This window comes from Oncorhynchus gorbuscha, unplaced genomic scaffold, assembly GCF_021184085.1.
Source record: "Oncorhynchus gorbuscha isolate QuinsamMale2020 ecotype Even-year unplaced genomic scaffold, OgorEven_v1.0 Un_scaffold_2684, whole genome shotgun sequence".
NCBI classification, from domain to species: Eukaryota; Metazoa; Chordata; class Actinopteri; order Salmoniformes; family Salmonidae; genus Oncorhynchus; species Oncorhynchus gorbuscha.
The window spans coordinates 15,001-27,500 of NW_025747126.1; the positions used below are offsets into that span (position 1 = coordinate 15,001).

The 12,500-nt window shown below is 43.0% G+C and overlaps 1 protein-coding gene across 1 annotated transcript in view; it reads left to right on the forward strand.

The window, feature by feature from the left end:
• LOC124026272 (calcium/calmodulin-dependent protein kinase type II delta 2 chain-like) overlaps positions 1–12,500 on the forward strand; it is a 66,553-nt gene that overhangs the window by 13,215 nt on the left and 40,838 nt on the right. Inside the window, exon 7 of the mRNA XM_046339373.1 lies at positions 1,745–1,828. Coding sequence (XP_046195329.1) covers positions 1,745–1,828 — 84 coding nt within the window. The remainder of the gene's footprint in view (positions 1–1,744; positions 1,829–12,500) is intronic.

Consider the following 12,500-nt stretch of genomic DNA (forward strand, 5'->3'; position numbering starts at 1 on the left):
TCACTACATCCTGAATCAGAGGGTTGTCTGGTCCTGAATCAGAGGGTTGTCTGGTCCCTCAGTAAAGTCCCGTAGATCTCATCACTACATGCTGAATCAGAAGGTTGTCTGGTCCCTCGGTAAAGTCCCGTCGATCTCTTCTTTACTCATCACTACATCCTGAATCAGAAGGTTGTCTGGTCCTGAATCAGAGGGTTGTCTGGTCCTGAATCAGAAGGTTGTCTGGTCCCTCGGTAAAGTCACGTAGATCTCATCACTACATCCTGAATCAGAAGGTTGTCTGGTCCTGAATCAGAGGGTTGTCTGGTCCTGAATGAGAAGGTTGTCTGGTCCTGAATCAGAGGGTTGTCTGGTCCTGAATCAGAAGGTTGTCTGGTCCCTCGGTAAAGTCACGTAGATCTCATCACTACATCCTGAATCAGAAGGTTGTCTGGTCCTGAATCAGAGGGTTGTCTGGTCCTGAATCAGAAGGTTGTCTGGTCCTGAATCAGAAGGTTGTCTGGTCCTGAATCAGAAGGTTGTCTGGTCCTGAATCAGAAGGTTGTCTGGTCCTGAATCAGAAGGTTGTCTGGTCCTGAATCAGAGGGTTGTCTGGTCCTGAATCAGAAGGTTGTCTGGTCCTGAATCAGAAGGTTGTCTGGTCCCTCGGTAAAGTCCCGTAGATCTCTTCATTACTCCAACTTTGTTTTCAAACTTCCTAGTTGAAGTAAACCAATATAAGTGTTGGTTAACTCTTGAGGTCCCTCTTGTCTCCACTAAGTTAAAGGTCATTCCTCTTTTTAGTTTGAGCTCTCCACTTTTGGGTTCTCCGGGACCACTAGGGCAGTTTAAAACCCCTAATAATGAATGAGTCCACTGAGATTTGGTTCCCCGGGACCACTAGGGCAGTTTAAACCCCTAATGATGAATGAGTCCACTGAGATTTGGGTTCTCCGGGACCACTAGGGCAGTTTAAAACCCCTAATAATGAATGAGTCCACTGAGATTTGGGTTCCCCCGGGACCACTAGGGCAGTTTAAACCCCCTAATGATGAATGAGTCCATTGAGATTTGGGTTCTCCCGGGACCACTAGGGCAGTTTAAACCCCTAATAATGAATGAGTCCACTGAGATTTGGGTTCCCCCGGGACCACTAGGGCAGTTTAAACCCCCTAATGATGAATGAGTCCACTGAGATTTGGGTTCCCCCGGGACCACTAGGGCAGTTTAAACCCCTAATGATGAATGAGTTCACTGAGATTTGGGTTCTCCCGGGACCACTAGGGCAGTTTAAAACCCCTAATGATGAATGAGTCCACTGAGATTTGGGTTCTCCCGGGACCACTAGGGCAGTTTAAACCCCCTAATGATGAATGAGTCCACTGAGATTTGGGTTCCCCCGGGACCACTAGGACAGTTTAAACCCCTAATGAGATTTGTAATAGTTTTGATTAAATGTAATTTAATGTATATGTATCCGTTACTGTATCTAGTAGTTTAAATATTTTGTATTGTTTATTGTACTGATCATATTGATTATTGGAATTGTTGTCGTCACGGAGACCCGAGGTCTCAATGGGATCCCCTGTATAACATAACATTCTCTCTCAGTTCAACCACATTCAAGGGGCTTTATTGGCTTTATGGGAAACATGTTGTTAACATTGAAAGTGGCCAAAGAAAGTGGAAGCAGATCATATACAAAGGTGAAGAAAAACAACACAATATAAAATGAACCGTAAACATGACGTTCTCTTGTCTGCAGCAACGGTCCACTGTAGCTTCCATGATGCACAGACAGGAGACTGTGGAGTGTCTGAAGAAGTTCAACGCCAGGAGAAAACTCAAGGTAACACTCCTCTTTCACTGTCCTCTGTTCTATTCAGAAACTCAAGGGATGTGTCTCTCCCTATACTCTATTCCCTATACTCTATTCCCTATACTCTATTCCCTATACTCTATTCCCTATACCATGTACTGCTGTCCACCCAGAGCTCTATACCCTATACTGTGTCTACCCAGACCTATATACCCTATTTCCTAAACCATGCACTACTGTATACCCAGAGCTCTATTCCCTATACCTTATACCCTATTCCCTATTCCTTATACCCTATTCCCTATACCTATTCCCTATTCCGTGCACTACTACAAGGCCCATAGAGGTCTGATCTAAAAGACTTTGTTCATTTGTTATTTAATTCTACGGTCCTGTTTCTGTTTATTATTATTGTCAAAAAGAAAATATCACAATAAATATCCTTTAATAAAAAGAGCAGTGCCTTTTATAGGGAATAGGGCACCCTTTGGGATGTAGCCAAGCACACACCCTTCTCTTTCTCACCCCCCTTTCCACCTGCTGGTGAAATGATCAGTCCTTCAGTAGAGACTATAGTACCACTGCTGTTGTCTGGTGAAATGATCAGTCCTTCAGTAGAGACTATAGTACCACTGCTGTTGAAATGATCAGCCCTTCAGTAGAGACTATAGTACCACTGCTGTTGTCTGGTGAAATGATCAGCCCTTCAGTAGAGACTATAGTACCACTGCTGTTGAAATGATCAGCCCTTCAGTAGAGACTATAGTACCACTGCTGGTGAAATGATCAGCCCTTCAGTAGAGACTATAGTACCACTGCTGTTGAAATGATCAGTCCTTCAGTAGAGACTATAGTACCACTGCTGTTGTCTGGTGAAATGATCAGTCCTTCAGTAGAGACTATAGTACCACTGCTGTTGAAATGATCAGTCCTTCAGTAGAGACTATAGTACCACTGCTGGTGAAATGATCAGTCCTTCAGTAGAGACTATAGTACCACTGCTGTTGTCTGGTGAAATGATCAGTCCTTCAGTAGAGACTATAGTACCACTGCTGTTGAAATGATCAGTCCTTCAGTAGAGACTATAGTACCACTGCTGTTGTCTGGTGAAATGATCAGTCCTTCAGTAGAGACTATAGTACCACTGCTGTTGAAATGATCAGCCCTTCAGTAGAGACTATAGTACCACTGCTGGTGAAATGATCAGTCCTTCAGTAGAGACTATAGTACCACTGCTGTTGTCTGGTGAAATGATCAGTCCTTCAGTAGAGACTATAGTACCACTGCTGTTGAAATGATCAGTCCTTCAGTAGAGACTATAGTACCACTGCTGGTGAAATGATCAGCCCTTCAGTAGAGACTATAGTACCACTGCTGTTGAAATGATCAGCCCTTCAGTAGAGACTATAGTACCACTGCTGTTGAAATGATCAGCCCTTCAGTAGAGACTATAGTACCACTGCTGGTGAAATGATCAGCCCTTCAGTAGAGACTATAGTACCACTGCTGTTGAAATGATCAGCCCTTCAGTAGAGACTATAGTACCACTGCTGGTGAAATGATCAGCCCTTCAGTAGAGACTATAGTACCACTGCTGTTGAAATGATCAGTCCTTCAGTAGAGACTATAGTACCACTGCTGTTGAAATGATCAGTCCTTCAGTAGAGACTATAGTACCACTGCTGTTGAAATGATCAGTCCTTCAGTAGAGACTATAGTACCACTGCTGTTGTCTGGTGAAATGATCAGCCCTTCAGTAGAGACTATAGTACCACTGCTGTTGAAATGATCAGCCCTTCAGTAGAGACTATAGTACCACTGCTGTTGAAATGATCAGCCCTTCAGTAGAGACTATAGTACCACTGCTGTTGAAATGATCAGCCCTTCAGTAGAGACTATAGTACCACTGCTGTTGTCTGGTGAAATGATCAGCCCTTCAGTAGAGACTATAGTACCACTGCTGTTGAAATGATCAGCCCTTCAGTAGAGACTATAGTACCACTGCTGTTGAAATGTTGTCTGGTGAAATGATCCCTTCAGTAGAGACTATAGTACCACTGCTGTTGAAATGATCAGCCCTTCAGTAGAGACTATAGTACCACTGCTGTTGTCTGGTGAAATGATCAGCCCTTCAGTAGAGACTATAGTACCACTGCTGTTGTCTGGTGAAATGATCAGCCCTTCAGTAGAGACTATAGTACCACTGCTGTTGTCTGGTGAAATGATCAGCCCTTCAGTAGAGACTATAGTACCACTGCTGTTGAAATGATCAGTCCTTCAGTAGAGACTATAGTACCACTGCTGTTGTCTGGTGAAATGATCAGTCCTTCAGTAGAGACTATAGTACCACTGCTGTTGAAATGATCAGCCCTTCAGTAGAGACTATAGTACCACTGCTGTTGTCTGTTGAAATGATCAGCCCTTCAGTAGAGACTATAGTACCACTGCTGTTGAAATGATCAGCCCTTCAGTAGAGACTATAGTACCACTGCTGTTGAAATGATCAGCCCTTCAGTAGAGACTATAGTACCACTGCTGTTGAAATGATCAACCCTTCAGTAGAGACTATAGTACCACTGCTGTTGTCTGGTGAAATGATCAGCCCTTCAGTAGAGACTATAGTACCACTGCTGTTGAAATGATCAGTCCTTCAGTAGAGACTATAGTACCACTGCTGTTGTCTGGTGAAATGATCAGCCCTTCAGTAGAGACTATAGTACCACTGCTGTTGTCTGGTGAAATGATCAGCCCTTCAGTAGAGACTATAGTACCACTGCTGTTGAAATGATCAGCCCTTCAGTAGAGACTATAGTACCACTGCTGTTGAAATGATCAGCCCTTCAGTAGAGACTATAGTACCACTGCTGTTGAAATGATCAGCCCTTCAGTAGAGACTATAGAACCACTGCTGTTGTCTGGTGAAATGATCAACCCTTCAGTAGAGACTATAGTACCACTGCTGTTGTCTGTTGAAATGATCAGTCCTTCAGTAGAGACTATAGTACCACTGCTGTTGAAATGATCAGTCCTTCAGTAGAGACTATAGTACCACTGCTGTTGAAATGATCAGCCCTTCAGTAGAGACTATAGTACCACTGCTGTTGAAATGATCAGCCCTTCAGTAGAGACTATAGTACCACTGCTGTTGAAATGATCAGCCCTTCAGTAGAGACTATAGTACCACTGCTGTTGAAATGATCAGCCCTTCAGTAGAGACTATAGTACCACTGCTGTTGTCTGTTGAAATGATCAGTCCTTCAGTAGAGACTATAGTACCACTGCTGTTGAAATGATCAGTCCTTCAGTAGAGACTATAGTACCACTGCTGTTGTCTGGTGAAATGATCAACCCTTCAGTAGAGACTATAGTACCACTGCTGTTGTCTGTTGAAATGATCAGTCCTTCAGTAGAGACTATAGTACCACTGCTGTTGAAATGATCAGCCCTTCAGTAGAGACTATAGTACCACTGCTGTTGAAATGATCAGCCCTTCAGTAGAGACTATAGTACCACTGCTGTTGAAATGATCAGTCCTTCAGTAGAGACTATAGTACCACTGCTGTTGTCTGGTGAAATGATCAGTCCTTCAGTAGAGACTATAGTACCACTGCTGTTGAAATGATCAGCCCTTCAGTAGAGACTATAGTACCACTGCTGTTGTCTGTTGAAATGATCAGCCCTTCAGTAGAGACTATAGTACCACTGCTGTTGAAATGATCAGCCCTTCAGTAGAGACTATAGTACCACTGCTGTTGAAATGATCAACCCTTCAGTAGAGACTATAGTACCACTGCTGTTGTCTGGTGAAATGATCAGCCCTTCAGTAGAGACTATAGTACCACTGCTGTTGAAATGATCAGCCCTTCAGTAGAGACTATAGTACCACTGCTGTTGAAATGATCAGCCCTTCAGTAGAGACTATAGTACCACTGCTGTTGAAATGATCAGCCCTTCAGTAGAGACTATAGTACCACTGCTGTTGAAATGATCAGCCCTTCAGTAGAGACTATAGTACCACTGCTGTTGTCTGGTGAAATGATCAACCCTTCAGTAGAGACTATAGTACCACTGCTGTTGTCTGTTGAAATGATCAGTCCTTCAGTAGAGACTATAGTACCACTGCTGTTGAAATGATCAGTCCTTCAGTAGAGACTATAGTACCACTGCTGTTGAAATGATCAGCCCTTCAGTAGAGACTATAGTACCACTGCTGTTGAAATGATCAGCCCTTCAGTAGAGACTATAGTACCACTGCTGTTGAAATGATCAGCCCTTCAGTAGAGACTATAGTACCACTGCTGTTGAAATGATCAGCCCTTCAGTAGAGACTATAGTACCACTGCTGTTGTACCACTGGTGAAATGATCAGTCCTTCAGTAGAGACTATAGTACCACTGCTGTTGTCTGTGAAATGATCAGCCCTTCAGTAGAGACTATAGTACCACTGCTGTTGAAATGATCAGCCCTTCAGTAGAGACTATAGTACCACTGCTGTTGAAATGATCAGCCCTTCAGTAGAGACTATAGTCTGGTGAAATGATCAGCCCTTCAGTAGAGACTATAGTACCACTGCTGTTGTCTGTTGAAATGATCAGTCCTTCAGTAGAGACTATAGTACCACTGCTGTTGAAATGATCAGTCCTTCAGTAGAGACTATAGTACCACTGCTGTTGTCTGGTGAAATGATCAGCCCTTCAGTAGAGACTATAGTACCACTGCTGTTGAAATGATCAGTCCTTCAGTAGAGACTATAGTACCACTGCTGTTGAAATGATCAGTCCTTCAGTAGAGACTATAGTACCACTGCTGTTGAAATGATCAGTCCTTCAGTAGAGACTATAGTACCACTGCTGTTGTCTGTTGAAATGATCAGTCCTTCAGTAGAGACTATAGTACCACTGCTGTTGAAATGATCAGCCCTTCAGTAGAGACTATAGTACCACTGCTGTTGTCTGGTGAAATGATCAGTCCTTCAGTAGAGACTATAGTACCACTGCTGTTGTCTGGTGAAATGATCAACCCTTCAGTAGAGACTATAGTACCACTGCTGTTGAAATGATCAGCCCTTCAGTAGAGACTATAGTACCACTGCTGTTGTCTGGTGAAATGATCAACCCTTCAGTAGAGACTATAGTACCACTGCTGTTGTCTGTTGAAATGATCAGTCCTTCAGTAGAGACTATAGTACCACTGCTGTTGAAATGATCAGTCCTTCAGTAGAGACTATAGTACCACTGCTGTTGTCTGGTGAAATGATCAGCCCTTCAGTAGAGACTATAGTACCACTGCTGTTGAAAATGTCCTTCAGTAGAGACAGTCCTTGTGAAATGAGACTTCAGTAGAGTACCACTGCTGTTGAAATGATCAGTCCTTCAGTAGAGACTATAGTACCACTGCTGTTGAAATGATCAGTCCTTCAGTAGAGACTATAGTACCACTGCTGTCCTTGTAGAGACTGTACCACTGCTTGAAATGATCAGTCCTTCAGTAGAGACTATAGTACCACTGCTGTTGAAATGATCAGTCCTTCAGTAGAGACTATAGTACCACTGCTGTTGTCTGTTGAAATGATCAGTCCTTCAGTAGAGACTATAGTACCACTGCTGTTGTCTGTTGAAATGATCAGCCCTTCAGTAGAGACTATAGTACCACTGCTGTTGAAATGATCAGCCCTTCAGTAGAGACTATAGTACCACTGCTGTCTGGTGAAATGATCAGCCCTTCAGTAGAGACTATAGTACCACTGTTGAAATGATCAGTCCTTCAGTAGAGACTATAGTACCACTGCTGTTGTCTGGTGAAATGATCAACCCTTCAGTAGAGACTATAGTACCACTGCTGTTGAAATGATCAGCCCTTCAGTAGAGACTATAGTACCACTGCTGTTGTCTGGTGAAATGATCAACCCTTCAGTAGAGACTATAGTACCACTGCTGTTGTCTGTTGAAATGATCAGTCCTTCAGTAGAGACTATAGTACCACTGCTGTTGAAATGATCAGTCCTTCAGTAGAGACTATAGTACCACTGCTGTTGTCTGGTGAAATGATCAGCCCTTCAGTAGAGACTATAGTACCACTGCTGTTGAAATGATCAGTCCTTCAGTAGAGACTATAGTACCACTGCTGTTGAAATGATCAGTCCTTCAGTAGAGACTATAGTACCACTGCTGTTGAAATGATCAGTCCTTCAGTAGAGACTATAGTACCACTGCTGTTGTCTGTTGAAATGATCAGTCCTTCAGTAGAGACTATAGTACCACTGCTGTTGAAATGATCAGTCCTTCAGTAGAGACTATAGTACCACTGCTGTTGTCTGTTGAAATGATCAGTCCTTCAGTAGAGACTATAGTACCACTGCTGTTGTCTGTTGAAATGATCAGCCCTTCAGTAGAGACTATAGTACCACTGCTGTTGTCTGTTGAAATGATCAGCCCTTCAGTAGAGACTATAGTACCACTGCTGTTGTCTGTTGAAATGATCAGCCCTTCAGTAGAGACTATAGTACCACTGCTGTTGAAATGATCAGTCCTTCAGTAGAGACTATAGTACCACTGCTGTTGAAATGATCAGCCCTTCAGTAGAGACTATAGTACCACTGCTGTTGAAATGATCAGCCCTTCAGTAGAGACTATAGTACCACTGCTGTTGAAATGATCAGTCCTTCAGTAGAGACTATAGTACCACTGCTGTTGTCTGTTGAAATGATCAGCCCTTCAGTAGAGACTATAGTACCACTGCTGTTGTCTGGTGAAATGATCAGTCCTTCAGTAGAGACTATAGTACCACTGCTGTTGTCTGTTGAAATGATCAGCCCTTCAGTAGAGACTATAGTACCACTGCTGTTGAAATGATCAGCCCTTCAGTAGAGACTATAGTACCACTGCTGTTGTCTGGTGAAATGATCAGTCCTTCAGTAGAGACTATAGTACCACTGCTGTTGTCTGTTGAAATGATCAGTCCTTCAGTAGAGACTATAGTACCACTGCTGTTGTCTGTTGAAATGATCAGTCCTTCAGTAGAGACTATAGTACCACTGCTGTTGTCTGGTGAAATGATCAGTCCTTCAGTAGAGACTATAGTACCACTGCTGTTGAAATGATCAACCCTTCAGTAGAGACTATAGTACCACTGCTGTTGAAATGATCAGCCCTTCAGTAGAGACTATAGTACCACTGCTGTTGAAATGATCAGTCCTTCAGTAGAGACTATAGTACCACTGCTGTTGTCTGTTGAAATGATCAACCCTTCAGTAGAGACTATAGTACCACTGCTGTTGTCTGGTGAAATGATCAGTCCTTCAGTAGAGACTATAGTACCACTGCTGTTGTCTGTTGAAATGATCAACCCTTCAGTAGAGACTATAGTACCACTGCTGCTGTCTGTTGAAATGATCAACCCTTCAGTAGAGACTATAGTACCACTGCTGTTGAAATGATCAGCCCTTCAGTAGAGACTATAGTACCACTGCTGTTGAAATGATCAGCCCTTCAGTAGAGACTATAGTACCACTGCTGTTGAAATGATCAGCCCTTCAGTAGAGACTATAGTACCACTGCTGGTGAAATGATCAGCCCTTCAGTAGAGACTATAGTACCACTGCTGTTGAAATGATCAGCCCTTCAGTAGAGACTATAGTACCACTGCTGTTGAAATGATCAGCCCTTCAGTAGAGACTATAGTACCACTGCTGTTGTCTGGTGAAATGATCAGCCCTTCAGTAGAGACTATAGTACCACTGCTGTTGAAATGATCAGCCCTTCAGTAGAGACTATAGTACCACTGCTGTTGAAATGATCAGCCCTTCAGTAGAGACTATAGTACCACTGCTGTTGAAATGATCAGCCCTTCAGTAGAGACTATAGTACCACTGCTGTTGAAATGATCAGCCCTTCAGTAGAGACTATAGTACCACTGCTGTTGAAATGATCAGCCCTTCAGTAGAGACTATAGTACCACTGCTGTTGAAATGATCAACCCTTCAGTAGAGACTATAGTACCACTGCTGTTGAAATGATCAGTCCTTCAGTAGAGACTATAGTACCACTGCTGTTGAAATGATCAGTCCTTCAGTAGAGACTATAGTACCACTGCTGTTGAAATGATCAGTCCTTCAGTAGAGACTATAGTACCACTGCTGTTGTCTGGTGAAATGATCAGCCCTTCAGTAGAGACTATAGTACCACTGCTGTTGAAATGATCAGTCCTTCAGTAGAGACTATAGTACCACTGCTGTTGTCTGGTGAAATGATCAGTCCTTCAGTAGAGACTATAGTACCACTGCTGTTGAAATGATCAGCCCTTCAGTAGAGACTATAGTACCACTGCTGTTGAAATGATCAGTCCTTCAGTAGAGACTATAGTACCACTGCTGTTGTCTGGTGAAATGATCAGCCCTTCAGTAGAGACTATAGTACCACTATGGTGTCAGCCCTTCAGTAGAGACACTGCTGTTGAAATGATCAGCCCTTCAGTAGAGACTATAGTACCACTGCTGTTGAAATGATCAGCCCTTCAGTAGAGACTATAGTACCACTGCTGTTGAAATGATCAGCCCTTCAGTAGAGACTATAGTACCACTGCTGTTGAAATGATCAGCCCTTCAGTAGAGACTATAGTACCACTGCTGGTGAAATGATCAGCCCTTCAGTAGAGACTATAGTACCACTGCTGTTGAAATGATCAGCCCTTCAGTAGAGACTATAGTACCACTGCTGTTGAAATGATCAGCCCTTCAGTAGAGACTATAGTACCACTGCTGTTGAAATGCTGCCCTTCAGTGAAATGATCAGCCCTGATCAGTAGAGACTATAGTACCACTGCTGTTGAAATGATCAGCCCTTCAGTAGAGACTATAGTACCACTGCTGTTGAAATGATCAGCCCTTCAGTAGAGACTATAGTACCACTGCTGGTGAAATGATCAGTCCTTCAGTAGAGACTATAGTACCACTGCTGTTGAAATGATCAGTCCTTCAGTAGAGACTATAGTACCACTGCTGTTGAAATGATCAGCCCTTCAGTAGAGACTATAGTACCACTGCTGTTGAAATGATCAGTCCTTCAGTAGAGACTATAGTACCACTGCTGTTGTCTGGTGAAATGATCAGTCCTTCAGTAGAGACTATAGTACCACTGCTGTTGAAATGATCAGCCCTTCAGTAGAGACTATAGTACCACTGCTGTTGAAATGATCAGCCCTTCAGTAGAGACTATAGTACCACTGCTGGTGAAATGATCAGTCCTTCAGTAGAGACTATAGTACCACTGCTGTTGAAATGATCAGTCCTTCAGTAGAGACTATAGTACCACTGCTGTTGAAATGATCAGTCCTTCAGTAGAGACTATAGTACCACTGCTGTTGAAATGATCAGTCCTTCAGTAGAGACTATAGTACCACTGCTGTTGAAATGATCAGTCCTTCAGTAGAGACTATAGTACCACTGCTGTTGAAATGATCAGTCCTTCAGTAGAGACTATAGTACCACTGCTGTTGAAATGATCAGCCCTTCAGTAGAGACTATAGTACCACTGCTGTTGTCTGTTGAAATGATCAGTCCTTCAGTAGAGACTATAGTACCACTGCTGTTGAAATGATCAGTCCTTCAGTAGAGACTATAGTACCACTGCTGTTGTCTGGTGAAATGATCAGCCCTTCAGTAGAGACTATAGTACCACTGCTGTTGAAATGATCAGCCCTTCAGTAGAGACTATAGTACCACTGCTGTTGAAATGATCAGTCCTTCAGTAGAGACTATAGTACCACTGCTGTTGTCTGGTGAAATGATCAGCCCTTCAGTAGAGACTATAGTACCACTGCTGTTGAAATGATCAGCCCTTCAGTAGAGACTATAGTACCACTGCTGTTGAAATGATCAGCCCTTCAGTAGAGACTATAGTACCACTGCTGTTGAAATGATCAGCCCTTCAGTAGAGACTATAGTACCACTGCTGTTGAAATGATCAGCCCTTCAGTAGAGACTATAGTACCACTGCTGGTGAAATGATCAGCCCTTCAGTAGAGACTATAGTACCACTGCTGTTGAAATGATCAGCCCTTCAGTAGAGACTATAGTACCACTGCTGGTGAAATGATCAGCCCTTCAGTAGAGACTATAGTACCACTGCTGTTGAAATGATCAGCCCTTCAGTAGAGACTATAGTACCACTGCTGGTGAAATGATCAGCCCTTCAGTAGAGACTATAGTACCACTGCTGTTGAAATGATCAGCCCTTCAGTAGAGACTATAGTACCACTGCTGTTGAAATGATCAGCCCTTCAGTAGAGACTATAGTACCACTGCTGTTGAAATGATCAGTCCTTCAGTAGAGACTATAGTACCACTGCTGTTGAAATGATCAGTCCTTCAGTAGAGACTATAGTACCACTGCTGTTGAAATGATCAGTCCTTCAGTAGAGACTATAGTACCACTGCTGTTGAAATGATCAGTCCTTCAGTAGAGACTATAGTACCACTGCTGTTGTCTGGTGAAATGATCAGTCCTTCAGTAGAGACTATAGTACCACTGCTGTTGAAATGATCAGCCCTTCAGTAGAGACTATAGTACCACTGCTGTTGAAATGATCAGCCCTTCAGTAGAGACTATAGTACCACTGCTGGTGAAATGATCAGTCCTTCAGTAGAGACTATAGTACCACTGCTGTTGAAATGATCAGTCCTTCAGTAGAGACTATAGTACCACTG